Source organism: Crocuta crocuta, unplaced genomic scaffold (assembly GCF_008692635.1).
Source record: "Crocuta crocuta isolate KB4526 unplaced genomic scaffold, BGI_CrCroc_1.0 scaffold267, whole genome shotgun sequence".
Classification (NCBI taxonomy): Eukaryota; Metazoa; Chordata; class Mammalia; order Carnivora; family Hyaenidae; genus Crocuta; species Crocuta crocuta.
Window position 1 is genome coordinate 4,108,627 of NW_027531899.1, and position 22,804 is coordinate 4,131,430.

A 22,804-nucleotide genomic window follows, 5' to 3' on the forward strand; every position below is an offset into this window, starting at 1 on the left:
GCACGAAAGAAAAAAAAAAAAAAAAAAAAAAAAAAAAAAGTCAAAACCAACACCCATAGGAGTCTGGGGGCAATTTTAAAATTAAAAACTTTAATTTCCAAGATGACCCTGGGCATCTTTAGAGGAAAATGAAAAGTCTGGGGCCACTTAGAAAGCGGAACATAACGCTCTACTGGGCGGGGAGATGAAGTCCAAGGCTGGAGCAGCCAAAAGATGTGGGGCATCGTGGGAGTTGTAGTTCCAGTGCGGTTGAGAAAGAGACTCTGGACGTTAGCAAATTTGACCGGAGGCTGTGTTCATCTGACTCTAGGTCCTCCCCAGGCTTCCTGTGGTCCCCGGGAGAGAGATCGCCTCACCTGCAGTCCATCCCGCAGCTACCCGGGCCCTTCCGCCTGCTCCGCTCCTTCACTGGGTTGGCCCCGCGCACATCTTTGTCGCTTAGCAATGCCCTGTCAGGCCCGCCCCTTTCTGGGAGTGCCGACGCTGAAGAGAGCGGCCTCCAAGGCGACCAATGATGGAGAGGAAAACAAAATTGGAACGTGGCCAAAGGGAGGTGTCCCACAACTGGCTGTAACGTCCGCCTGACTTGAGAGAGCATGTGTGATTGGAGAATCGTAGCGTGCTGCAGTAACTGGCAAGCCTGTGGGCCAGTGGAAAGCATCTGAGGGTGAGCGCGAGGTTAGGAAGAGTTCCAAAGTACACTCGCTCTCGAGCGGGGTGTTCTAGCCACTCCCCCTTCTGCTGCAGAAATCTTGTCCCGACTCGAGTCTAACTACCGTTTTTCGCTTTGCAGAGCAGTAAGAGAATCCGTCCCCTCTCTAACCGCCGTCCCTCCATCGGTCGGGACCAGCCAACCAGTCCCGCGGGGTCATTAACCACTTTTGTCTTGCTGCAGGAGCAGCTGGTTGCGCTAAGTGCCAGGCCTGGGCTCCTAGCCGAAATGGTGGGATCAAAATGAGCTATTTCGGGCCGGGCCCGCGGCCCCCGGGGGGCCAGCCTGAACTGTTCGTGCCTGCGCCCTCTGGCTGCCGCTCACCTGGCAGACCCCGCCACCCTGGGCACCCGAGGCTGAGTCAGAGGCCCAGAATTAGGCTCGGCTTGCTGGGGGGCTGGGCCCATGGCCCTGCTCAGATGGGAGTAGGGTCTGTTTTGTGTCCTCCTGACAGCCTGGCCGGCTACCACATTCCCTGTACCCAAGAATCTGCTCCTAAGACCGCCATCTACGTCATCCCCGGAGCTGCCTGCGGGGCGGGGGTGGATTAAAAGGACTGCGAACCCTGCGGTGGCCCTGGGGCCCAAATGCCGCGCCGTTCCACCTACCGGGAAGACTCCGCCTCCCCAGCCTCAGTTTCCCCTTTGGGACATTGGGGGATCACCTCTAGCATCCAGCAGGCGCTTAATAAATGGCCGAGTCATTGTTGGGCTTTCTAAATAAGGCTCTATTAATGGCCGGCGCTGGCCGCGGTCCCAGTGTCCCCGGGCGGCCCGCCGAGGGGCGGACACAAGGCGTACTATAAGAGCGGCTGCCGCGCACGCAGGGGCACTGCGGAGCCTAGGGGCGGCGGCGGCGGCGGCGGCGAAGCAGGATGGAGATCCCCGTGCCTGTGCAGCCGTCTTGGCTGCGCCGCGCCTCGGCCCCTTTGCCCGGGCGCCTCTTCGACCAGCGCTTCGGCGAGGGCCTGCTGGAGGCCGAGCTGGCTGCGCTCTGCCCCGCCACGCTGGCCCCCTACTACCTGCGCGCACCCAGCGTGGCGCTGCCTACCGCCCAGGTGCCAGGCCTGGGGGAGGGCGGTAACCCGACCACCTCCAAGGCTTGGGGCCCCGGTCATCCTTGCGGGGGGGGGGGGTGAGGAATGCCCCCTGACTTTGAGCGGGGTGGAAAGTCCGGCCACTCGGAGGGGCTTCTAGAGTTCCCGGACAATGGAATCTCAGTGGCCGGATTACTGAAAGGGGTGGGAGGTCCCTGACCCTCTGAGGAAGGGGCCCAGCTCTGAGGGGCTGGAATGGCTGAGTCACTGATAGGGTGCGGCGGTCACTCTGAGGGGGAGCGTTGGTGACTCTGAAGGAGACCGGTGGCCCAGGGAATCTGGGGGAAAGGGGGAGCTCAGTCATTCTGAAGGGCGTGTGGCTTCCCAGAGACTCCTGCGGGGAGAGAATGTTTTGTCATTTTCGGGGAAGAGTTTGGAGACTGTATGTGGAGGAAGGGTCCTGTGACTTGAGAAAGGGGGGCCTGGCCACTCGGGGAAGTGGAGGATGAGTACGGGTAACTGTTGAGGGCGTAGGCGGCCCCGTGACTCCAGTGGGAGGGTAAAAAGAAGACTCTGGAGGCTGAGGGAAGAGGCATCTTGGAGATNCCTTGCAGAAAGGGGCCTCATCACCCTGCGTGAGAGGAAAATCTGTGATTACAGGGGGAGGGGTGATCCCTGTTACTCCGGGTGAAGACATCCTATGGGGCTAGGAGTAGGGAGACTGCCCAGTTCCGGAGGCCTGGGGCAGGGGCAGCCCCGGAACCGACGGGGGAGGGGCCTTGCTGGGTCCCGGGAGCCTCGCCCCACCGATGACGATCGGGCTGTGCTTAGGTGCCAGCGGAACCTGGGCATTTCTCGGTGCTGCTGGACGTGAAGCACTTTTCCCCAGAGGAAATCGCCGTCAAGGTGGTTGGCGACCACGTGGAGGTGCACGCGCGCCACGAGGAGCGCCCGGTGAGCCCGCTGCCAGGGGTGGGGCCAGGGCGCGCAGGCGGGACCCGCGGGCGTCTATAGGGAAAGGGCGGAGCCACTCAAACGTCTCTCCCCCGCCCCCAGGATGAGCATGGATACATAGCACGCGAGTTCCATCGCCGCTACCGCTTGCCGCCTGGTGTGGACCCTGCCGCCGTGACGTCTGCGCTGTCCCCTGAGGGCGTCCTGTCCATCCAGGCCGCTCCCGCGACAGCCCAGGCGACGGCCCAGGCTCCACCGCCGCCGCAGGCTGCTGCCAAGTAGGCGTCTTGCCTGAACCCTGGGAGCCGCCTCTGGCCCCCACTTTTAAAGCTGACCTGACTCCGCCCAGCCAGATGTCCCGAGCGCGCCAAAACCACCCACCCATTCTGGGATCCTACCCTTGACCCTTCCCAACTAGACCTTGTCCTGGTAAGATAGACTTTTCCACTGACACTCCCCCTCTCATACCCCCTCCAGCTTTCAACCCCCGACACCTGCCTAGCTTCCAGGCCTCACAAGCACAACCCTTCAGCCTACAGTCTCCCAGCCCCACTGACCCCTTTCTTGGCAATATAAACCCACTCAGAACTCCCTCCTCTGCTTCCTCTGACTCATCTGTTAAAACATCTCCAAAGCCCATTTTAGTCCTCTCCCCACTCTGACACTATATGGTGGTGTGGCCAGCCCTGCTCCCACCCTAGCCAGTCAAGCATAATTCCTCTCCACCCCTCAAATATCCCAGACTGCCTAGACCTCCCACCCCAGACCATCCTGGCCTGGTCCTCAAGGCTCTGGATCCTTCCCTCATTCCAAATGGACACTACTCTCCCCGTCCATCTTGTGACTTGAAACCCCAGCCAGCCACCCCCAGACTTTCGAACCCCTTTTCTGACCTCCCACCCTTGGAAACCTATTCCAGGCCAAGCAGGACCCTCGGGCTCAGACTGTACAGATACCCACCCCATCTCCCCAGATTCTGCACAGATCTCCTAAGCCCCATTCTCAACTCTAACCAGGATCCCCGATCCTCTTGCAGTCCCTCAGTCTCCAACCGCATATCCCAGGCAATCCACCTGCCACACACCTCCCCTTATTCTCCAAGACCCGACCAAGCAGCCACTTTTTCTTTGGTTCCCTACAATCCTTGTCCCTCCTTGAATTTCCTGCCACCTGTATCCCCTCATACTACCTAGAGCCCACTCCCCGAATAAATGTGATAGAGCTATGCCAACTGCTTTATGTCTGGGATGGGAAGAATGGGCTGGAGCAAGCAGAGGCCAGTGTGAAGGTGTGAAGGAGGGGAGTGTTTATTGGGGGGATGTGGGAGGGTAGAGGAACATCACTGTCGCTCATACATCTCCCGTAAGATCTTCATGCTTTCTGAGTACCGAAGCTGGTTCCGATGAGATGCCTCCTTCCACCTGCGGTAGGGTTGGGGAAGCAGGGGGAGGAGTCAGCAGGTGGGGCAGAGGCCACGGGGGTGCAAACAGGATAGGGACGCTCACCTCTGGCGGATGCGTTTCCAACGCTGCATGTTGCGGTAGATGAGTGTCGATGGTGAGGGCTCAGGCTCGGAGGGCTGTGTGGACAGAGAGGCCAGGCTGGGTGGCCAAGCCCAAGCCTCATAACATACGCCCCGTAGCCCTGGGTCAGCTTGCACACCCACCTCATCGTCGGGGGTACCCTGCGTCTCAGGCTGCAGGGGGGATGGAATTCGGGATCTGCAAGCATCTCCAGGTGGCCCAGCGGCTGTGGGTGGCGGCAGCTTGTACACGTCTCGACTCTTGCTGCTCGTGACCTCTGAACTCTGGGGACACAAGAGCCCCACCCCAGGCCCAAGAGACGTAAAGAAGGCGAGCACTACACACTTCACCCCTCCTGCCTGGCCCAGTGACAACAGACATGAGGGTCTCACAGGGACCTGTCTTAAGAGCCATGCCAAAGGAGTGTCTCCTGTCCAATCCAGGGACCCCCACCCACCTCTGCCCAGCCCACGGAACCCGTCATTCCTGCCCAGCCCAATGGCCCCCATCTGCTCCCCTAGGCCAGGTGGGTACACCTTTTTGCACTAAGGACCCTTGTTGAGCCCCCCAGCTTTTGGGGACCTCTGACCTTGTGGGTCACATCTATCTGCCCAAGGGAGCCCTGTCCCCTCTCCTTCTCAGGCCAGGTAGCTACGTCCGTCTGCTTTAGGGAGTTCCATCCATACCCTCGGCAGAAGGGTTCATGTCTGTGTGCCTCATCAGACTAGAAATCATGGAGGGACACAGAGACCTGTGCCCGTCTATGCCACTAGCTTTGGGAGGACACCCTGTGGCCATCTACCCACTGCCCCACTGCCTGCTGGGAGGGGCAGCAGGCACACATCCAACCTCCTCGTCCTCAGGCAGCGGGGGCAGTGGTGAGCTGGGGGAGCGTTCACGCTCGCGCACTGAGGGGCTGTTGCGCATCCAGGCACGGCAGATCGGGTACAGTGGCGTGTTCTCGCTGAACTGAGCCAAGTCCACACTCCGGTCAAACAGCTTGATCACGTATGTGTCTAGGGCGACGAGAGGGGAAGGCGTGTGAGCACCCTCCCACAGCTCCCCACCATGGCCTGCCCTCCAGAGCCACCGCCGACTCACTGGATCGCTGCGGCCCCCCCTCAGCCAGCCCGTCATCCATCTCCCTCCTCTTCTTCCTCCGCTGGTGGGGGAAGCGGGCGGACGGCCTGTGTGGGGCAGGAGAACATCAGGACCGGGGCAGGGGCTGGAGACCTCGCATCACTTGGCTGGGGCCCCTGCCACCTTACCTTTTGCCGGTAGCCGCGATCGAACAATCCCTGTGGGGAGAGACAAGACGTCAGCAGGCTGACCCTAAAACAAATGCCTGCTCAGAACCCCCAGAGGGCACCCTGGGGATACCGAGACGTTCACAGGGACCCCACCGAACTCTCAGACCCTGTGTCCCACCCACGCCTTCAGAGCTGGAAGTGCCAACCATGAGGAAACCTAAGCTTCTGCGGCCACAGGGTCTCTCCACATGCAGGGTGGTCAGGACTGCGGTGGAGGAAGTGCAGGGCACAGTGGGCAGGGCCTGGATAAAGGAGGAAGTTATCCGGCACAAACCCTTGGATACAGATCCCATTAACATAACTTACTTGTTGTGGGTGTCCGAGGGGGTTTTCCCAGCTTCCTCCTCCAGGCGCTCCCTGCTAGCGGAAAGGAACTGTGGGCTCAGGGTTCCCAGGGGCGAGTGGGAAGGCACCGAGCAGCTTTTCCATCGGGCCCCTTCCTGCCTAAGCCAGCCTCTAGGGTCCTACCCAGATCCGCCCAGGACCCATAACGTATGCTGGCCTAGGTCCCAACCTGTCCATGTGACTCTTCTCCAGGAGACACTGCAGAACAGCATCAAGTTGGTTCCGGGCCTTGGCCATCTCCAATTCTGGGGAAGAAGATACCAATCAGGAGTCGGTTCTCAGGCCCAACGCAGGTGGGCTGCCAACGAGGCCGGAGAAGAGCATCCATATCCAGGCGCATGGCCAGGCCCAGGGATACGGAGACGGTGCAGTGGGCAAAGACAACTGATGACATGAGCAAGAGCTCTGAGTTCCAAGGTTGTCCCAGTGCTCATGTGTGACCAAAGGCAAGTTGCCTTACCTCACGGAGCCTGTTTCCTCATCTTGAAAATAGGTCTCCCAATGATACCTATCTGCAATGACTGTTTTGAGGTTTAAATAAACCCATGTTGGGGCGCCTGGGTGGCTCAGTTGGTTAAGTGTCCAACCTGGGTTCAGGTCATGATCTCGCTGTTCCCAAGTTTGAGCCCCACGTTGGGCTCTGTGCTGATGGCTCAGAGACTGGAGCCTGCTTCATTCAGGGTCTCCCCCTCTCTCTCTGCCCTTCCCCCACTTGTGCTCTGTCTCTCTCTCAAAAATAAATACAACATTATCTATTAATATCTCTCTCTTAAAAATAGAACATTAAAGAAATTTTTAAACAAACCTCTGTTATATATTAATTTCTTAGCAAGATGCAATTACAATAAGATGTACAGAGTACTTATTATGTGCGAAGAATTGTTCCAAGCACATTGCATGTATTAACCCACAATAAATTCTCACAATAACTCTGGCAGGTAGATAGGATTATCCCCATCTTATGGATGATGAAACTGAGGCACAGAGAAGTAGACACAGTTAGGAAATTGCGGGGCTGAGGATTTGCACTCAGGCTCTCCACAGCTGAAGTTATAAGGCAGAGACTCAAACTAGGTGCAGAATCTAGCCCCCAGATGTGGTTTGTTTGGCTGAGGCAACGGTGTTATCTCAAACCTGACCTGAATCTAAATGCACATTTAATAATTGAGAGATTGCACCTAAAATATCCATTTTTGGCTCCCTCCTATGCCCCCTTGCCCGAAATTAGACATGGGGCCACCTTCCTGCATTCCTGGCTCTGCTGGCCTCCCCACATCATAGAACTGAAGGAGGTGATGATGTTACAAATATTCTCTTGCCTTTGTGGGGTATTTGATCTCCTATTCCAACTGGTACCTAACATCACTCTGGCCCAGGGCTCAAAGCCTGGAAGGACACTCTGGGGACATGCTTTGCCAGCCCTGGGATGAAAGAGGCAGGGATTCCCAACAGCACTGAGGAGACACAGGGTGGGGGTGAAGGGATGCGGGCAGCATCTAACAAAGATGTTAGAGATTCTAACAAAGAGTCCTGGATAGGAGCCCAGGTGTAAATCATACCCACATCTCTTTCCCTGGGCCCTGCTTCCCTCCTGGACCTCAGACCTTGGGATCCCATGGTCTCCTGGATCCCTCCCCCTGGACATCCCCTAGGCCTCACCAATTGCTGGGTCCACACTGGCCTCCGTGTCTCTCTAAACTTTACCACTTTTCCTGGGGCCCCATCTCGGGGGTAGCCCCACTGTCCCCCAGTCCCTCACTGGGCCTCATAATAGACCTCTCTCGCCCTCCTCCACCCCAGCTCACCAAACCCAGGGCCTGTCCACTTGGCCTCCTGAGTGTCTCTCTACTCCCTCCCTACCCTGGTCCTCTCCCTTCCCCCAGGCTCCCAGCCTCAATCTCCTCCACTGACCTACTCTGCACAACACGGCCAGGAGACTCGTTGGAAAACCAAACCCACCCTGATCCTCCCCTGCATAGAACACTCCGCAACTCCACAGTGCCCCAGGACTGAGTCTGAGCTCTTCCGTCTGACGTTCACAGGCCTCCACGACCCTGCCTGCCCCTCACCCCCACCACCATTTGCAGTCAGGCCTTTATTCTCTTTCACTCACGATTTTTTTTTTTTTTTTTTTTTACATTTGGTGGACATCTTTCTGAACTCACTCCTCAGTTCAAAACGCTCCTTTGGCTCCCCATTTCGCTTAGAACAAAAGCCAAAGTCCTAAGTTGGACCCACAAGAACTGTACTCCTCCCTCTCCGTGTTGGCCAGCATCTCACACTCTCCACCTGACTCCCTCTGCTTCAGACACACTGGCCTCTCTGCTGGGCTCTGAACGTAGCGGCTGAGTCTTCCACCTCAGGACCTTTTCAGAGCTACTTCCTTTGTCTGATTTGCTGTTCCCTCATCTATCCTCACTTTTAAAATTATTTATTTATTTTTGAGAGAGAGAGAGAGAGAGAGAGAGAGAGACAGACAGACAGAATCCTAAGCCGGTTCCGGGCTCTGAACTGTCAGCGCAGAGCAGGACATGGGGCTGGGACTCATGAACGGGGAGATCATGACCTGAGCTGAAGTCCCGCAGCTCAATGGACTGAGCCACCCAGGTGCCCCACCTTGCCTCACTCATGATCTTAACCTTCTCCTGTTTTGTTTTATTAGCACTTATACCATCTAACACCCTACACATCATGTTACTTTTCTTTTGGTCTGGAGTCCATGCCTCTCCCACAGTCTAACATGCCAGTCCTGGGTTCCCATCAGCTCAGACTCAACCCAAAATGACTTCTTCTCTCTCAGCTTCGGTTTCCCCATCTACCAGATTTCCTACCCTAGCATTATTGGGATACAGTGACTGTGAGGATTAAAAGCTTCTCTGTACTTCAAGTGCTGAGCACAATGCTTGACTCATGACCACTGCCGGAAACGGGGAAACCGAGGCAGAGGGAAGGAGAGTCCTTTTCAGGGTCACACGGCTTGGGATCCCTAGGTCTTACCGTACACAGTCTGAGCCACCACCATTCCATCTCAACGCCACCTTGAACACAAACCGGGAGGGTATGAAGATGGCAAGAATCGTTCGATGCCTGACATTATCGCGATAATCCTATCTATCGGGACTCCCATGCCCTGATCGGTCCGGTGCTCCCCTACAGGCCCCTTACCTCGGGGTCCTCACCTGATTTCTCCACTTTCACCTTCACCGGGAACATGGTTTGGGTCTGGGGTGTGGCTAGCTGGGTTAGAGCAGCCCCAAAGAGCCCAGAGTCATTAATGGAGGCCGAAGGCAGACGGGAAGAGGTCAAAGATAAGCTCTGTGTGCGGCCGGTCCTCCGTGCTGTGTAGTGTCCGGCGGCGACCGCCACTGTAGCCGCCACCTCCTCTAGTTTCCCTTCTGTGGGCGGGCCCCTTTGGCAATTGCTTGTTCCCATTTGTCAGTGCCACCGTCGATCCCGTCCCTGACCAATTGACACTGCCGCCATCTGCTCCTAGCTTAAGTCCCACCTTTCTGGGGGGCCCCGTTTCCGGAAACAAACCAACGCCATCTCGGGATGCTTCCTGGGAGGTGTAGTTCTAATTCCCGAGACCCAGCCAGAGTAACAACGCCTGCGCCGCGCGAGGCACGGTGGGAGACGTGGGATCAGGGCTTCGCGAGGCTTCTTGGAACTTGTAGTGTTAGGAGATTTGAGGACCACCAATTTAGCTATTAACAAGACTTATTAACCGTGGGAGTCCTTCTTGTCCCTGAGAGGAAGGCAAGTCAGGAGTTAGGCCTAGTTCAGTCTTACTGAGCCCTCGCTAGGTGCCAGCTACCTGTTAATCTCTCTTCAGGCGCAACCTCATTTATATAGCAAATATTTATTAGTGTGCCAGGCACTCTTTTCTACACACTGGGAACATTGCACAGAACAAAACCGACAACAACTCTTGCCATAATAGAGCTTATATTTTAGAAGATGTAAAATTATAAGAAAGAAGTAAAACATCTTAAATGAAATGTAATAAAAGAAACAATACAACCTGAAGGCACTTAGGGAGTATCAAGGGTTGGACTGAAATTTTAAGTAGGATGGTCAAGGAAGCCTTCTGTAATAAAGCTCTTGGCTATGTCTGTTGCTGCAGACAACGTCTCCTTCAGAAAATGGGAAACTTCCATTTACCACGGATGCTTTGGGTCTGATAAATTCTAGGAGTTAGCATTGATACCCGCAGAGGCCAAGTGGGAAAGTACATTTTTCAAATTCACACACCCCCAGTACCAGATAGCAGCGCCTAGTAATGGAAGCATTGTTTCTTTCTTATTCTGCATCTGTAAAATAGGGTTCCTGAGCAGGAAAATTCCTATTTCAGAGGATTCAGACAGTGAAGGATTGCACTAATGTGCGAAGCACTAAGCCTGGCACAAAGTGAGCACTCAATACTTGTTTTTGAATATTGATAATCATTTTATGCTTCAACCTCCAAAAGATCCAGGAAGTCAATACAGAGGATTAGAGTCCTTTATTGGGGGATGTCAGCAAAGAATACAGGAGATGGGAACAAGTCTTAGGGGCTTGAGAGGGGGCTTAGAGTAGAGGAGCCCATTCTGGGAGAATGAGCAGGTCCCAGGCATGTGCAGAGGAAGCTATCAGGGGGTACCCAGGGGTATGGTGAAGGAGAGATAGTCACCAAGGGCACCCCAACGGGGCCGGTAGATCTGGAAGATGGTGATCCAGGTGGTGAGTACAATCACCCAGAAGAGGAAGCCCACAGCTGAGCGCCAGACATCTGTAAGAAGGAACAGAAATGGGTAAGGTTGGCCTCCAGCTGCCCTCTGGTCTCCGCCAGACTGGCCCTCTCTTCTCTTCCAGAGCCCCAGAATTCTGGAACCTCCATCATTCCCTCTGGACACCCAATGGCTTCCCTTCATCGGTACCCTAGACTCACAGCCTTTAATTTGGCTCTGCTCCGTATATGCCGGGACTAGGAAGGCCTCTCGAAAGAACCAGAAGATGTTGACCAACCAGAGAAAAGGCAGGAAAGCAAACCCACCTAAGAGAAAAACAGAACAAAACAAAACACAAACACAACCAACCAACCAAACTGGAACAAAAAGCAATGGCATTCTCCCCAACGTCTACGTAGAGGACAAAAGGCCCTCTCCTATGTCCAAGTTCAAATAGCGACCTCTGCTCTCAGAGACTTAGGAATCCTGGCTCCTCCTTGGGACCCAAAAATCTGACTCCTCAATCATCTTTTTCTCAGGACCCAGAGTCCAGCCCCACAACATCCCCCGTCTCTTGGGACCCAGAAGTTGAGTCCCTAGCTTCCTCTTTCCTCAGGTCCCAGACCCTTCCCTCAGACCCAGGAGTCCGCAACTTAGACCCAAGAGCCCAAATCCCCAGGTCCTCTTCCCTCAGGCGCTCTAGTCCGGTCCCCGTCCCCTCTCTTCTCCGGGGACTCGAGGTATCGGCCCTTACCCAGGTAGTACTTCCGGCACAGATTCAGCTTCTCCTCGTTGGACACCCGCTCCAAGTTCATAGTTGCGCTGAGGCCGAGTCGTCCCGAGGGTCTGTAGGGCAAGAGCCAAGCCTTGACCCCAGGTGACAGATGCAGGGATCGCGAACAACCACGCCCCTATTACGACAAAACGGAGATAAACTGAAGGGTCGGTTTGCCTCAAGAAGGGTACTCCGGCCCCCATCAGTAAGCTGACAGGGTTGAACGCTCTTCATGTTGACTGCGGTGCGCGAAACGACCTCCAACTCACCAGTGAAGTCTATTTCCTCCGCCTGGAAGCCTTTGCCACTTTCAACTCCGGACGTTTGCGCGAGATACCGCAAGTATCTCTGGAGTTTGTAGTCTTTTTGGGTGAGGCAACGCTGCACGCATGCGCCTTCAGGGAACTCCGGGGGCGGGGCATGGTTTTGCGGGGAGGGCGCCGGCCTCCAACACGCAAGCGCAGCCGACCGTTTCTGAGTGCGTGCTGTGTCGGGAGGCAGCTACAAACTACACTTCCCAATACTCTTAAGCAACGGAAATGACGTAAAGAGCAGACAGGGTTGGAGGGTTCGAGTAAAAATGGCTGAATATTTAGCTTCGATATTCGGGACTGAGAAGGACAAGTGAGAACGGGCGCAGGGAGTGGCCCCTTGCAGGGAACCGGGGCCGGGCCTTTTGATTCCCTGGTGGCTGGGAGGCGTTGGGCGGTGTTTCTGGGGTGTCCGGCCTCCCCGGCCCTCGGTTCACCTCTGTCTTTGCCCCTCTTCCAGGGTTAACTGCTCTTTTTACTTTAAGATCGGGGCCTGCCGGCACGGGGACCGGTGCTCCCGGCTTCACAACAAACCGACTTTCAGCCAGGTGAGACCCGGCACGGAGCCTTGAGGGTTAACGCCTCCCGGCCATTCCCCATCACCACGAGGTCCCGCCTTTTCCGGATTTCTAAGGCCCACCCTACCACCGGCTCTCTTGCAGTCGGGCCTCTGCAGGTTCCTCGCCTTCTTTCAGGTCCCTCTCGCCACGCCCCCGTATGTACGAACTACGCTGCTGGGCGATCCCTGACTACTAGGTTTCCCCTCTTCAGGTTTCCTTAGGGACAAGCATCTGTGACGCGCTCAATCAGTCAAGGTGCTTAGGCTTCTTCTCTGTCGCCTGGTCTCACCCCCAACCTTCATACCCCACCCCTTTGCATGAGCTCAGTCCCCCGCCCCCTTTAAATTCTGTTCAGACCATAGTGCTGCTCAACCTGTACCGGAATCCACAGAACACTGCCCAAACCGCAGACGGATCACACTGTGAGTGAGGGACCGGTCTTGGGGGTAGGGCCGACACCCCCTAGGCAGGCCACCGCCTGATTTCACCCTGCTCCCTCCTCCAGGTCACGTGAGCGACGTGGAGGTTCAAGAACACTATGATAACTTCTTCGAGGTGAGGGTTGCCAAGGGGTGGGTTGGGTTTCCTGTGGGCCAGGAGCTCAGCTGAATTCCTCCTGATCTTCCGCAGGAGGTGTTCACGGAGCTGCAAGAGAAGTATGGGGATATTGAAGAGATGAACGTGTGCGACAACCTGGGGGACCACCTCGTGGGCAATGTCTACGTCAAGGTACCTGCTTTCCCCCCAGTAGAGCCTACAGGTGGAGGCATTTCAGTGCCACCACTGAAGCTTCACATCTTGCGGTCCATCATTAAATCCAGCCCAGCCCCAAACCTGATAACTAATCCCCTAAAGGCTTCTGAGTTTGATTGCCAACCCCGATCCACTTTCCTCTCAGTTTCGGCGTGAGGAGGATGCAGAGCGGGCGGTGGCTGAACTCAATAACCGCTGGTTCAATGGGCAGGCAGTGCATGCTGAGCTGTCTCCTGTCACCGACTTCCGAGAGTCGTGCTGTCGGCAGTATGAGATGGGGTATGGTAGTACGGGGGCGGGATGGGCACCAGGAGTCCCAGACTCCTTATGTGTTGGGCAACTGTCATTGACAACAGCGTCCTCCATCCGTCTACCCCCTACCCAGGGAATGTACCCGCGGTGGCTTCTGCAACTTCATGCACCTGCGGCCCATCTCCCGGAACCTTCGACGTCAGCTGTATGGGCGAGGACCCAGGCGCAGGTACCTCAGCATCAGCTTGTCGGGACGTCTCATACCCTAAGGTCTTTATGCCCTGGGATGGACCTGATCCCGTGTCCCGATAACAGCGTGTCTCGTTTGTATCCTCAGACTAGCTCTGAGCATCCTCCCAGGACCAGCACCTAAATCTCAACCCCCAAACGCAAGACCATTCTGGATCTCCAGCCTGGAGATCAGTTCCTGAGCACCTGTCCTGATACCACTCAGTAACTCTGGTGGTTTCGTCATCTGCCCTGCCCTACGCCAGAACTGAGAGGCAGGCCCGGGGAACTGTGCGACACTTCTCACAGCGCTAACCCTCATCTCTCCTCTCCTGTCCCCAGGTCACCCCCAAGGTGCCATACTGGTCACCGCCCCCGAGAAAGAAACCGACGACATTCCCCAGACCACCGGCATGGCCGCTTCTGAGACCCTGGCTCCCTTGACCTCCACCCTGACAGGCATAAATGTTCCTGGCCAGGATACCTCCTGAAAGCGTCCTTAACTCCCCTTTCCCCCAGGCTCCGGGGCTCCATGATGTAATCTGTTCAACACGGGGACCTTCTCTTACCACCCCTCCCCTAATAAAGTTCTGTATTGAGGGTTTAGAACCTGTTAGCTTGAGCCTAGCTGTGGGCTGGAGTTTCCTTCCACCCCCGCATCTCCTGACGAAAAGAGGAAGCAGGCTGGGCTCTGGCCACATCTTTAGCTGAACAACTTCCAACAACAGGTGGGAAAGCAGGCTCAGGGCCCAAGGCTCTAGAAACCCCTCAGTGGGACTGGTAGGGGTTGGGATGTTTTTGTGCCGGTAACTTCAGGACATTTCTCGAAGACTTCTCAAGGGAGAGGTGCCTGGTTGTGGCAGGTTGGAGGATTCCCAGCCCGGAGGAGATTGGGGTTAGGAGCTAAGGTAAGGCCACTGGGAATTGAGTGGGAGTCTCCAGAGGGTGAGGGCTGGGTCCTCGTGACAGCTGCCCTGGGATGGGAGTTGATGATACCTAATACTTGAGCTTACTGTATGCCTGGTGTTGTTCTAAGCAATTTACTTCTAGCAATGGTTTTAAATCTTTGAAATAAACCTTTGAGACAGGTACTGTTCTCCTGTTTTAGGGGTGAGAAAAGAGGTAAGGAAGATGGCAGAGGTGGGATATGAATCCACTCATTGTTCCAGAGTCCTCATTCTAGCCATCTTGAGGCCTTGGTGGCCCTTCTTTCTGATAATTATGGGTCAGGAGCTGGTTAAGGGGCTGGAGGGTTGGTTCCCCGTCTTCCAAAAGGGTCGGGGTATCCCAAGCCCCCACATCACTGCTTCCTTCTTCTGCCCCGGTTTCCTGGAAAGTGTGACAGGCGCTGTGGCCGGAAGTCCTGTGGTCACAGCCCCCCAGGCTGCAGACCCGCCCGGATGGGGCCCCTACGCCGCCTTCTGACTGCCATGCTACTCCTGGCTCGGGCGGTGCCTCAGGAGGCCTCCCAGCACTGCGGGCGCCTCGAGTACTGGAACCCTGATAACCGGTGCTGCAGCAGCTGCCTGCAGCGCTTTGGGCCGCCCGCATGCCCGGGTGAGGAGCCGGGGCCCGGTAGGCGTACATCCGTCGGGCTAGGTCGGGCTATGTTGGGGCGGAGCCAGGAGGTGATTAGGAGCTCGGGAAGGGACGAGGTCTGTGGATGATTGTCTGCGAGGCCTCCTTCGGGGTGGGAGCGGCGGGCATTATGCAGATAAGACGGTGGGGGCGCTGAGCTTGTGAAGGAAGGGGTGGTATGGGTTACCTTAGTGCCACGCTCAAGAGGCCCTGCCAGTGAGAGAGGCCGGATCTCAGCGGTGTTCTGAGGATGGGCTGCGCGGTAAATCGGGAGTGGGCGGGGCCTGCGTCGAGAGGGTCTTGAGCCTGCAGGAGAGGGTGGGCACGTCCACTGACTGATAGGTTGGGCGAGTAGAGTACAAGGTGTGGGGCCTGCTGGGATAGGACAGAGGGGGAAAGGGCGTCGCCGGTGCAGAAGAGGAGGGCCAGGGCGGCCACACCTAAGACCTTGTTTCCCACCAGACTACGAGTTTTCGGAAAACTGCGGATTCAACGACTTTGGCGATCACGTGACGTACCCCTTCAAAGCGTGCCCCTTTGGCCAGTGCAACCCCGACAATGCGGAGCTATGTAGCCCTTGTGGCGGCGGAGCCACAGCCCCCGCTCCCGCAGGGAGCCGGAGCGGAACTCACCATCGCTGCAGAGAGGTGCGGGTCAGGCTCCCCAGGGCCTGGTTAGGGGTGCAGCTTGCCGGAGGCGGAACAGAGGCTGGAGGGCGTGGTTTGGAATTAGATGGGAGGGGATGTAGTCCCACTGAAGAGAATAGGGTTGGGGACATAGTATCAGGAGACCTACCTGGGTTAGGGGGTGGTACAGGACCAGGCAGGGATTTGGTCCCACTGAGGGATATAAGGGTGGGAGGTTCAGGCTGAGGGGGCAGAAGTGGGGCACGCCTCCAGCTTTACGCCAACCTGTTTGCAGAAGCCGGTCCCTCCCAAGGAGCCCTGTCCCCTGGAGTCGGGGAAACCAGGAGTCTTCAACTCCCAGGAGCCCAGCCCATCAGCGATTTCCAGTCTCTCGAGGACACCTGAGCGCAACGTCACTCAGCAGGCCTTGCCGAACCTTGCCCTGCCAGTGCTGCTGGTTCTGGTGCTGGTTCTGCTGGTGACCTCAGCAGTGGGCCTGCTCGCGCAGCAGTGCCACCGCCGGGCGCAAGTTGTCCTCCATCCCTACCCCGGCTTGGTTTGTGGCGACACCAATATCCATACCGTCTTCTTGCCCTCGTCCTCTCCAGGGTCCCCGGAGGCATCGGAAGTCTCCCTGGTACCACTCCTGGGCAGAGGTTAGTTGGGGACGTGCCAGGGAGGGAAAAGGTAGAAGGCTGCCCTTCCTCTCCCTCACCCCGTCATCTGTCTCCCAGAGCTGCCGAGTCTGGCATCGCAGCCCCTGTCTCGCCTCCTGGACGAGCTGGAGGTGCTGGAGGAGCTGATAGTGCTGCTGGATCCTGAACCCGGGCCAGGTGGGGGCATGACGTGCGGCACCACTAGACACCTGGCGGCGAGGTACGGAGCACCTGCTGCCTGGTCCACCTTCGCCTACTCACTGCGACCCAGTCGCTCGCCACTGCGGGCCCTGATCGAGATGGTGGTGGCGAGGGAGCCCTCTGCTTCTCTGGGGCAGTTTGGCACGCACCTGGCCCAGCTGGGGCGGGCAGATGCGCTGCAGGTGCTGTCCAAACTTGGCTGATCTGGGGCTTGCCCAGCCTAGTCCTCAATAAAGTTTCCCATGAAGTAAGTGCCTGCTGCCTCTGGGCCTCATTAAGATGCCCTTTTGAAATACGGTCTTAACTGGGCCAAGACCCAGGAATCCCCTCATTCCACCGTGCACGATATGACCGGATGCGGGAGAGCTGGCCTCAGGTGCCCCTGGGCACCCACGGTCCTCTGAGAAATGGCCCTGCTACCCCGTGGAGAGCTCATTCGCAGGCGCCCAGCTGGGTGCTAACTTGGACTATGTGGAACATTTGTTGCTCCGAAGCCTTGACAGGCCCTCACAATTTACTAGTAATCGTGAACGATGGCCTCACCCTCCTAATGAGGCTGACAGGCTTCCTGCGCTCAGGATTGGTGTGGGGCATGGTCAAACGGGAGCCCCGGGGCACCTGGGTGGCTCAGTTGGTTGAGCATCTGACCTTGGCTTGGGTCATGATCTCACGGTTTGTGGGTTTGAGCCCTGCGTTGGGCTCTGTGCTAACAGTCCAGAGAACGGAGCCTGCTTCAGATTCTGTCTCTCTCTTTCTCTGTCCCTCCCTTGCTCACGCTCTGTCTCTCAAAAATAAACATTTAAAAAACAAACAAAAAAGCCCCGGGAGCCCCTAGCTGCCCCCAGCACCACACAAACGGGAAGACCACCTCTCCAAACATTGACAGACTTTATTATGGGGGGTTCCCACCTGGGATCCCACCCTCTTAAATAAAAAAGTGCATAGAAAAGAAGGGATTTAGAAACCTTTGTACAGTATCTACATCCTGGGCCCCCAGGGCAGGAAGGGGGCGATTGCTGGGTGGGATGGAGGCAGGGCCTTTGCCACCTGCATGCCCACATCCACCCTGAACGTGAGGGTGGGGGTGAGATGCTCTGGGAGGGGCAAGGGAGCCCCCAAACGAGGGGCAAGATGGCAGCAGGGGGTGTGGTGGGCAGCCACAGCTTCAGTTAAGGAACCGGCGGCAGCGCTTGGCGCCACAGTTGCAGGGCAGCTTGTTGCTGGCATCCTCGATGGGGAATTTGTAGTCATAGGTGAGCTCCTCACCACGCAGGATGCGGCGCAGGGCGAAGATGACGATGTGCTTCTGGCCCTCCACGTGGATGACCCGAGAGAAGCAGTTGGGCTCACACGAGTGGTTGATGAAGCGGGCAGCGTTGCCATGCATTGTGGCATCCACCACATCAAAGTCATCCATGCGGAACATGTAGCACCCAATACCCTGCAGGGGTAGGATGGGGGCAGTCAGGTGCTCTGCTCCCACGGACCAGCCCCGCTTTACCCACCTCCTTCCCATGGCCTGGTGGAGCCCACCTTCCCATCGTAGAACTTCTCCCGCTTGTCAGTCAGCACAGAGCGAATGACAATACCAGAATACTCAATGACCATCTCGCCGGCATCGATGTTTCGCTTACAGAATAGGCCCCGCCCATGGATGGCAGATCTGCAGGGTAGGATGGGGCAAGGGGAAATCAGGGGGCAGGGGGACAGAACCAAGGCAGCCCCACACCAGGGCACCTGTCCATCCACCCAAGGGGCATCCTCCCCCCAACCCCACTAACCTGTAGACACCCACAGCCTCTTTGGATGTCTTCTTGAGGTGGCGAAAGCGCATGGCCATGGGCAGCTCCAGGCTGGTGGCACGTCTGGTGGGGTCAGCAGTGTCACAGGCTGGTACCCAGGAATGACCTCTCTTGCCCCTGGTCACCCTCTTTAGGACCCTTCCATAACACCCCCAGCACCCTGGCCTGCCCTCCATACCTGGTTGACCTGAGCTGCACCTCATCCTCTTCCTCGTCACAGGTGGCTCCCTCAGGGAGCACCCGGTGCTGGGAGGCCAGGAAGTTGAACATGTCAAAGGTGCACTTCCTGCAGCAGAGAGGGAGGGAAGAAGGAAGGATCACAGCCATTCCTTCAAAGAGATGCCACCTACCTATCCTTTGGCTTGGGCCTGCTGCTGGCAAAAGAAATACTGCTACCACTGAAGCCACAGCAAAAGGGGAAGGGAAGGGATGGGGTTCATTTTTCTGAGGTGAACTTTAGGAATAATTCCTGGACTGGCCTGGCATCTTCTCCCAGGCCTCAGTTTCCAATCTCTACAGACTTCACTCCCACTCTGGAAAACTCCCACAGGGCTCCCCACACCTCTCACCGGAGATAGACCTCGGCACGGGCTGCCCCGTGGGGATTTAGGGGTGGTTCCTCCTGGCCCTCTCCCTGCTGGTGGTAGCGGAACTTATAGTGCTGGCAGCGCTGGGCTCCGGGCAGCTGCTCTGCCAGGAAGATGACAGCATCGTGGTGGATGCCCAGGAGCCTTGCCCCACTCATTCCTGGGGAGAATCAAAGGTGAGGACACACAAGTCATGTCGGAGGCCCATCTTGTCCTCTGGGAGTCCTCCCAGCTCCCAGCATCCCTGTGGACTCTCTTACCGCTGAAGGAGAGATGTCGGAGGCGGGCGTGCCCTCGGGCCTCTTGCACCTTCTCAATCAGAGTTCTCCACGCCCCTGAGGAGGGAGAGGGCCAGAGCAGTCAGGACGGTGCTCTACCCGACACCTTCCCTCCGTCACCACTACTCCCGACTCACCCTCCAAGCTCTCTGCCTCCACGCTGAACCCATCCTCACTGCTGATCTCAAAGCGCAGATGTGGGCCAGCCCGTTTGGGGGCCTGGTTCTCTTTGTCTTCTGGGGATGGAGGCTCTTCCTCGGAGCTCGAAGCCTCACCTGGTCCCAAGCAGCAGGTCACAGTAGGTGAGGGTCACCTCTCCTAGACTCCAGAGTCCCCAGTTCACCACAACCCTCCCTTCCTTTCCCTGCACAAGCACAGGTACTTGGTCGATGGCTCTCTTCCTGCTCTAATTGCCCAGTGAACCCTAGAGGATGGACTTTATTTTTTTTCTAACATCATTTATTTACTTATTTTTGAGAAAGAGAAAGAGAGCATGAGCAGGGGAGGGACAGAGGATCTGAAATAGGTCTATGCTGACAGCAGAGACCCTGATGCAGGACTGGAACTCACAAACCATGAGATCATGACCCAAGCCAAAGTCGGACACTTAAGTGACTAATCCACCCAGGAGCCCCTGAACATGTTTTTTTCCTAAAGGGCCTGCGGTTCCTTTTCAACAGGAGTTGTTGGCTAGATGAGCATTTCCACAGGGGCCTGGAGTGCCCTGGCTCTAAAAGACACACTTCTGGCTCACTCCAACTGAGTTTACAAAAATACCCATCTATCCCTCATTCTTTCTCTCACAAAAAATTTAAAATACCAGAGAAGTGCATTTTACACATGTATTTTTATATATGCAGCACACCTGTATACATATTACAAATTTATTATTATATAGGCCCCTACCTAGAGAATTAAGTACACGTATCTTATGAGCTATTTAAGGGATTTCTCAGGGGCTAAAGATTTTGAAGACAGAGAAGATAGAACCTGTTGCTACAGGAGATATGGATGTGAGACATTGGAGGGTCAAGGAAAGCTCAGGTATGGGGCCTGAACAACCAGAAGGATAAAACTGCCAATGACCGAGATGATAAGGGAGAGGGAGGAACAAGTGTGGGCTGAAGGTCGAGAGCTCAGTCTGGGACATGCTGAGTCTGAAATTCCCCTTAGAAAACCTGCCTTTGCAACCTGCTGGGGGAGATGGCGAGCTGGTGGCAGGATCTAGGAGCCTGGCTACTGATCTGGGGGCCGTCAGAATTAGAGATGGGATTCAGGGCCTGAAGTAGCTGAGAACATCTGAGAAGTCAAGATAAGATAGAGAAGTCAAGATAAGATAGAGAAGTCAAGGCCAGGGCCCTGGGACACGCCAAAGTGACAGGCTGGGGCAATGACAAGGCATAGCTAGATTGGGGAGGAGAGGGGTGGGGTTCTGGAAGCCAGGGAAGGAAGTGCTTCAAAGAGGGAAATCAGTGCAAATGCCCCTCTGCTTGCTCAAGCAGGCTGTGGACCGAGGACTGTCGTGTCTGGGGGGGTGGGCGTGGGAGCAACCTAAATTTGAGTGGAGCGTACTTTAGGAGAGAGGCAGGACCCACGTGGCCACACTTTGTCCCCACATCACTTCCCTGGGCCAACCTGACTGCGTGCCCTCCCAGCCCTAGGCATGCCTCTAAACCTGATTTGCCGTGTGACCCACACCATCTCCAGGCCTCAGCGCCCCTGTGTCCACCTCTGACAATTTCTTCCACCTCCTCCTTGCCCTTGCCCCATCCTCACCTCCATTCTGTTCCCTGAACCCGACAGGCTGACTACAGGGGCCTCAGCCAGGCGCTCTCATTGCCTTCTTTCTCACGGTGCTCGTTCTCAGCTGCGGTACACTTGCTAATGTACGTGTCTGTTTCCTCTACCAAAATATGGTGTGGTCCCTAAGGGTGGGGACCTGTCCGTCATGGTCACTACCATGACCTCACGCCACCTCTGATCCCCATATGCAGTCTTTCAGTTAAGCAGTCTCTGTCTCGCTCCACTTCCACACTCAGTAACTCGGCGCTATGGAACGAGACAATCCACACGTGCGGACAGGACTCGGGCCAGGAGAAATTCCGAGCCTCAGCTGCTCGCCTGCCAGCTTGCTTGGCTGCAGCCTGCCCCTGTGCCGCGGTCCTCTGTAACCGACAGAGCACTGCCCTCCTAGCCCCAGAGGCTGGCAGCCCAGTCCACGCTGCGTGCCCCCATCCTGTGTCCTGGTGTCTCTGCAAGCGCACTGCCCTCACCTTTCCTCCATGGCAGCAGTCTCCAACCCAACCACCACCACGCCTCATCCCACCTCTGCCTCCATCCACGAGCGCCCTTCCCCCTCCTCCGTGGCTGTGCTGTCTCCGTTCTCACACGAACCCCTCTATGCTGCTGCCCACTGCCTCCCCTCAGACCCTCAGGCAACCTTGCCGGCAAGAGGCCTAGCTCTTGTTTTGGCTTCCTCATCAACCGGTCTTCAATTCCGGACCCTCATACAACATCCTTCTCAGCCAGTACACCGATCCTAGACCCCACGTGCCTGGCGTCCTCCGGGGCAGTTAGGACTACCGACTATTCCCTTACGGGGCCTCTGGGACACCACTCTCCCGTGATCTCCTCCCTACTGCTCCTGCCCCTCCGGGTCCTAGGTGAGCTCTATCCTCACTGGCTGACACCCAGGTGCTCTCGTCTAGCTGCATGGCTCTGAATCCCATCTCTAACTCGGACAGCCCCCCAAATGCTCAGCTTTACCAGGAACCTAAGTCTCTGACCTTGGCAGATTAGGTTCTGAAGCTGACCCCCGGGCTCCTGGGCATGCTACACAGGCACTTCAAAGGGCCTCTTACTGGAACTGAACTTCCTCTCTGTTTCTGCCACGGGGACACAGTCTCCCCGAGAGTCTTTCTAGAACTCTTCACACACCTAGTCTTGGGCTTATAGCCAGGTGGGCGTGCAATGCATGTTTTCTGAAGTGGACTGATTCTGTACTGACCATCACCCAGCTGAGGCAAGCACAAGGAAGGCAGACAGACCAACAGGCTGGTTCCTACCTGAGTAGTGGTGCCACTGGGACTCAAGCAGCAGGTCAGGGGGACCATCAGGGGCCCGAGGAGGACCACCTTCTGGGAGTGGCAGCAGAGGGGACCGGTCCTGGAAGGGCCTGTAAGGAGAGACCTGTCAGAAAAAGGAAGGGACAGAGTTCCCAGAGACTCCAGGGAAAGGAGACTGGCTACTCACCTTGGGCTTTCCTCCCCTGTGGGCTCCCCAGGCTCATCCAAGTCAAGAACTCCACGCACTGTGGGCGTTTTCATCCTTACTCGGCTAAACCTGGGGAAGGAAGCCCGAGAAGGCTGAGCTGCCTTCCCCTGCCCACCTCTCACCCTCCTCCAGACTCGGCACACTCACTCACCCGCTGCCACTAAGCCCTGGACCTTGGGGAGCATCCTCCAAGGACTCTCCATCTTCCTCCAGCCGGGGAGTCTTGTTTGGGGGAGGCGCTGGTGGGGAACGGCCAGAGAAGGTGGACACCCTCTTGACGCGGATGGCCTGATGGGGTGGGCTGGGGGGTCCACTGCTCAACACCAAGGTCAGTAGAG

At 56.6% G+C, this 22,804-nt stretch overlaps 7 protein-coding genes across 10 annotated transcripts in view; 3 read left to right on the plus strand and 4 right to left on the minus strand.

The window, feature by feature from the left end:
• Nucleotides 1-635, minus strand: part of PROSER3 (proline and serine rich 3) — a 9,203-nt gene extending 8,568 nt beyond the window's left edge. For both annotated transcript variants that reach the window (XM_077773691.1, XM_077773690.1), the window contains exon 1: nt 357-635. In XM_077773691.1, the coding sequence (XP_077629817.1) occupies nt 357-598 (242 nt within the window). In that variant the 5' untranslated portion in view covers nt 599-635. The remainder of the gene's footprint in view (nt 1-356) is intronic.
• An 892-nt stretch (nt 636-1,527) lies between these two features.
• On the plus strand, nt 1,528-3,928 carry HSPB6 (heat shock protein family B (small) member 6). Its single transcript, XM_077773829.1, has 3 exons — nt 1,528-1,769; nt 2,580-2,702; nt 2,805-3,928. The coding sequence occupies exons 1-3, from the start codon at nt 1,587-1,589 to the stop codon at nt 2,982-2,984; spliced, it is 486 nt and encodes a 161-aa protein (XP_077629955.1). The 5' UTR covers nt 1,528-1,586; the 3' UTR covers nt 2,985-3,928.
• A 57-nt stretch (nt 3,929-3,985) lies between these two features.
• On the minus strand, nt 3,986-9,460 carry LIN37 (lin-37 DREAM MuvB core complex component). 2 transcript variants are annotated; one of them, XM_077773793.1, is made up of 9 exons: nt 9,060-9,460; nt 6,050-6,125; nt 5,842-5,892; nt 5,494-5,523; nt 5,327-5,412; nt 5,075-5,241; nt 4,369-4,509; nt 4,208-4,281; nt 3,986-4,123 (listed from the first exon to the last, which is right to left on the minus strand). In XM_077773793.1, the coding sequence occupies exons 1-9, from the start codon at nt 9,310-9,312 to the stop codon at nt 4,042-4,044; spliced, it is 960 nt and encodes a 319-aa protein (XP_077629919.1). In that variant the 5' UTR covers nt 9,313-9,460; the 3' UTR covers nt 3,986-4,041. The 2 variants fall into 2 exon arrangements, with proteins under 2 accessions (XP_077629919.1, XP_077629918.1); XM_077773792.1 differs by having other exon boundaries at nt 5,842-5,895.
• Nucleotides 9,461-10,362: 902 nt separating this feature from the next.
• PSENEN (presenilin enhancer, gamma-secretase subunit) lies at nt 10,363-11,737 on the minus strand. Its single transcript, XM_077773841.1, has 4 exons — nt 11,631-11,737; nt 11,341-11,497; nt 10,808-10,912; nt 10,363-10,648 (listed from the first exon to the last, which is right to left on the minus strand). The coding sequence occupies exons 2-4, from the start codon at nt 11,399-11,401 to the stop codon at nt 10,509-10,511; spliced, it is 306 nt and encodes a 101-aa protein (XP_077629967.1). The 5' UTR covers nt 11,402-11,497; nt 11,631-11,737; the 3' UTR covers nt 10,363-10,508.
• Nucleotides 11,738-11,878: 141 nt separating this feature from the next.
• Nucleotides 11,879-14,092, plus strand: U2AF1L4 (U2 small nuclear RNA auxiliary factor 1 like 4). 2 transcript variants are annotated; one of them, XM_077773826.1, is made up of 8 exons: nt 11,879-11,985; nt 12,133-12,220; nt 12,588-12,654; nt 12,738-12,787; nt 12,863-12,961; nt 13,131-13,252; nt 13,371-13,466; nt 13,808-14,092. In XM_077773826.1, the coding sequence occupies exons 1-8, from the start codon at nt 11,942-11,944 to the stop codon at nt 13,890-13,892; spliced, it is 651 nt and encodes a 216-aa protein (XP_077629952.1). In that variant the 5' UTR covers nt 11,879-11,941; the 3' UTR covers nt 13,893-14,092. The 2 variants fall into 2 exon arrangements, with proteins under 2 accessions (XP_077629952.1, XP_077629951.1); XM_077773825.1 differs by having other exon boundaries at nt 11,884-11,985; nt 13,131-13,264.
• A 102-nt stretch (nt 14,093-14,194) lies between these two features.
• Nucleotides 14,195-16,777, plus strand: IGFLR1 (IGF like family receptor 1). Its single transcript, XM_077773787.1, has 4 exons — nt 14,195-15,022; nt 15,506-15,690; nt 15,965-16,325; nt 16,404-16,777. Exons 1-4 carry the CDS (start codon nt 14,866-14,868, stop codon nt 16,727-16,729), a joined length of 1,029 nt encoding a protein of 342 aa, XP_077629913.1. The 5' UTR covers nt 14,195-14,865; the 3' UTR covers nt 16,730-16,777.
• A 620-nt stretch (nt 16,778-17,397) lies between these two features.
• Nucleotides 17,398-22,804, minus strand: part of KMT2B (lysine methyltransferase 2B) — a gene marked incomplete at its 5' end in the record, with an annotated part of 20,164 nt that continues 14,757 nt past the window's right edge. Inside the window, 11 exon segments of the mRNA XM_077773676.1 lie at nt 17,398-17,967; nt 18,060-18,189; nt 18,308-18,391; nt 18,507-18,614; nt 18,898-19,075; nt 19,176-19,250; nt 19,331-19,468; nt 22,259-22,368; nt 22,446-22,535; nt 22,618-22,800; nt 22,802-22,804. The exon segment at nt 22,802-22,804 is cut by the window's right edge and continues 1,087 nt beyond it. Of these exon segments, the coding sequence (XP_077629802.1) occupies nt 17,692-17,967; nt 18,060-18,189; nt 18,308-18,391; nt 18,507-18,614; nt 18,898-19,075; nt 19,176-19,250; nt 19,331-19,468; nt 22,259-22,368; nt 22,446-22,535; nt 22,618-22,800; nt 22,802-22,804 (1,375 nt within the window).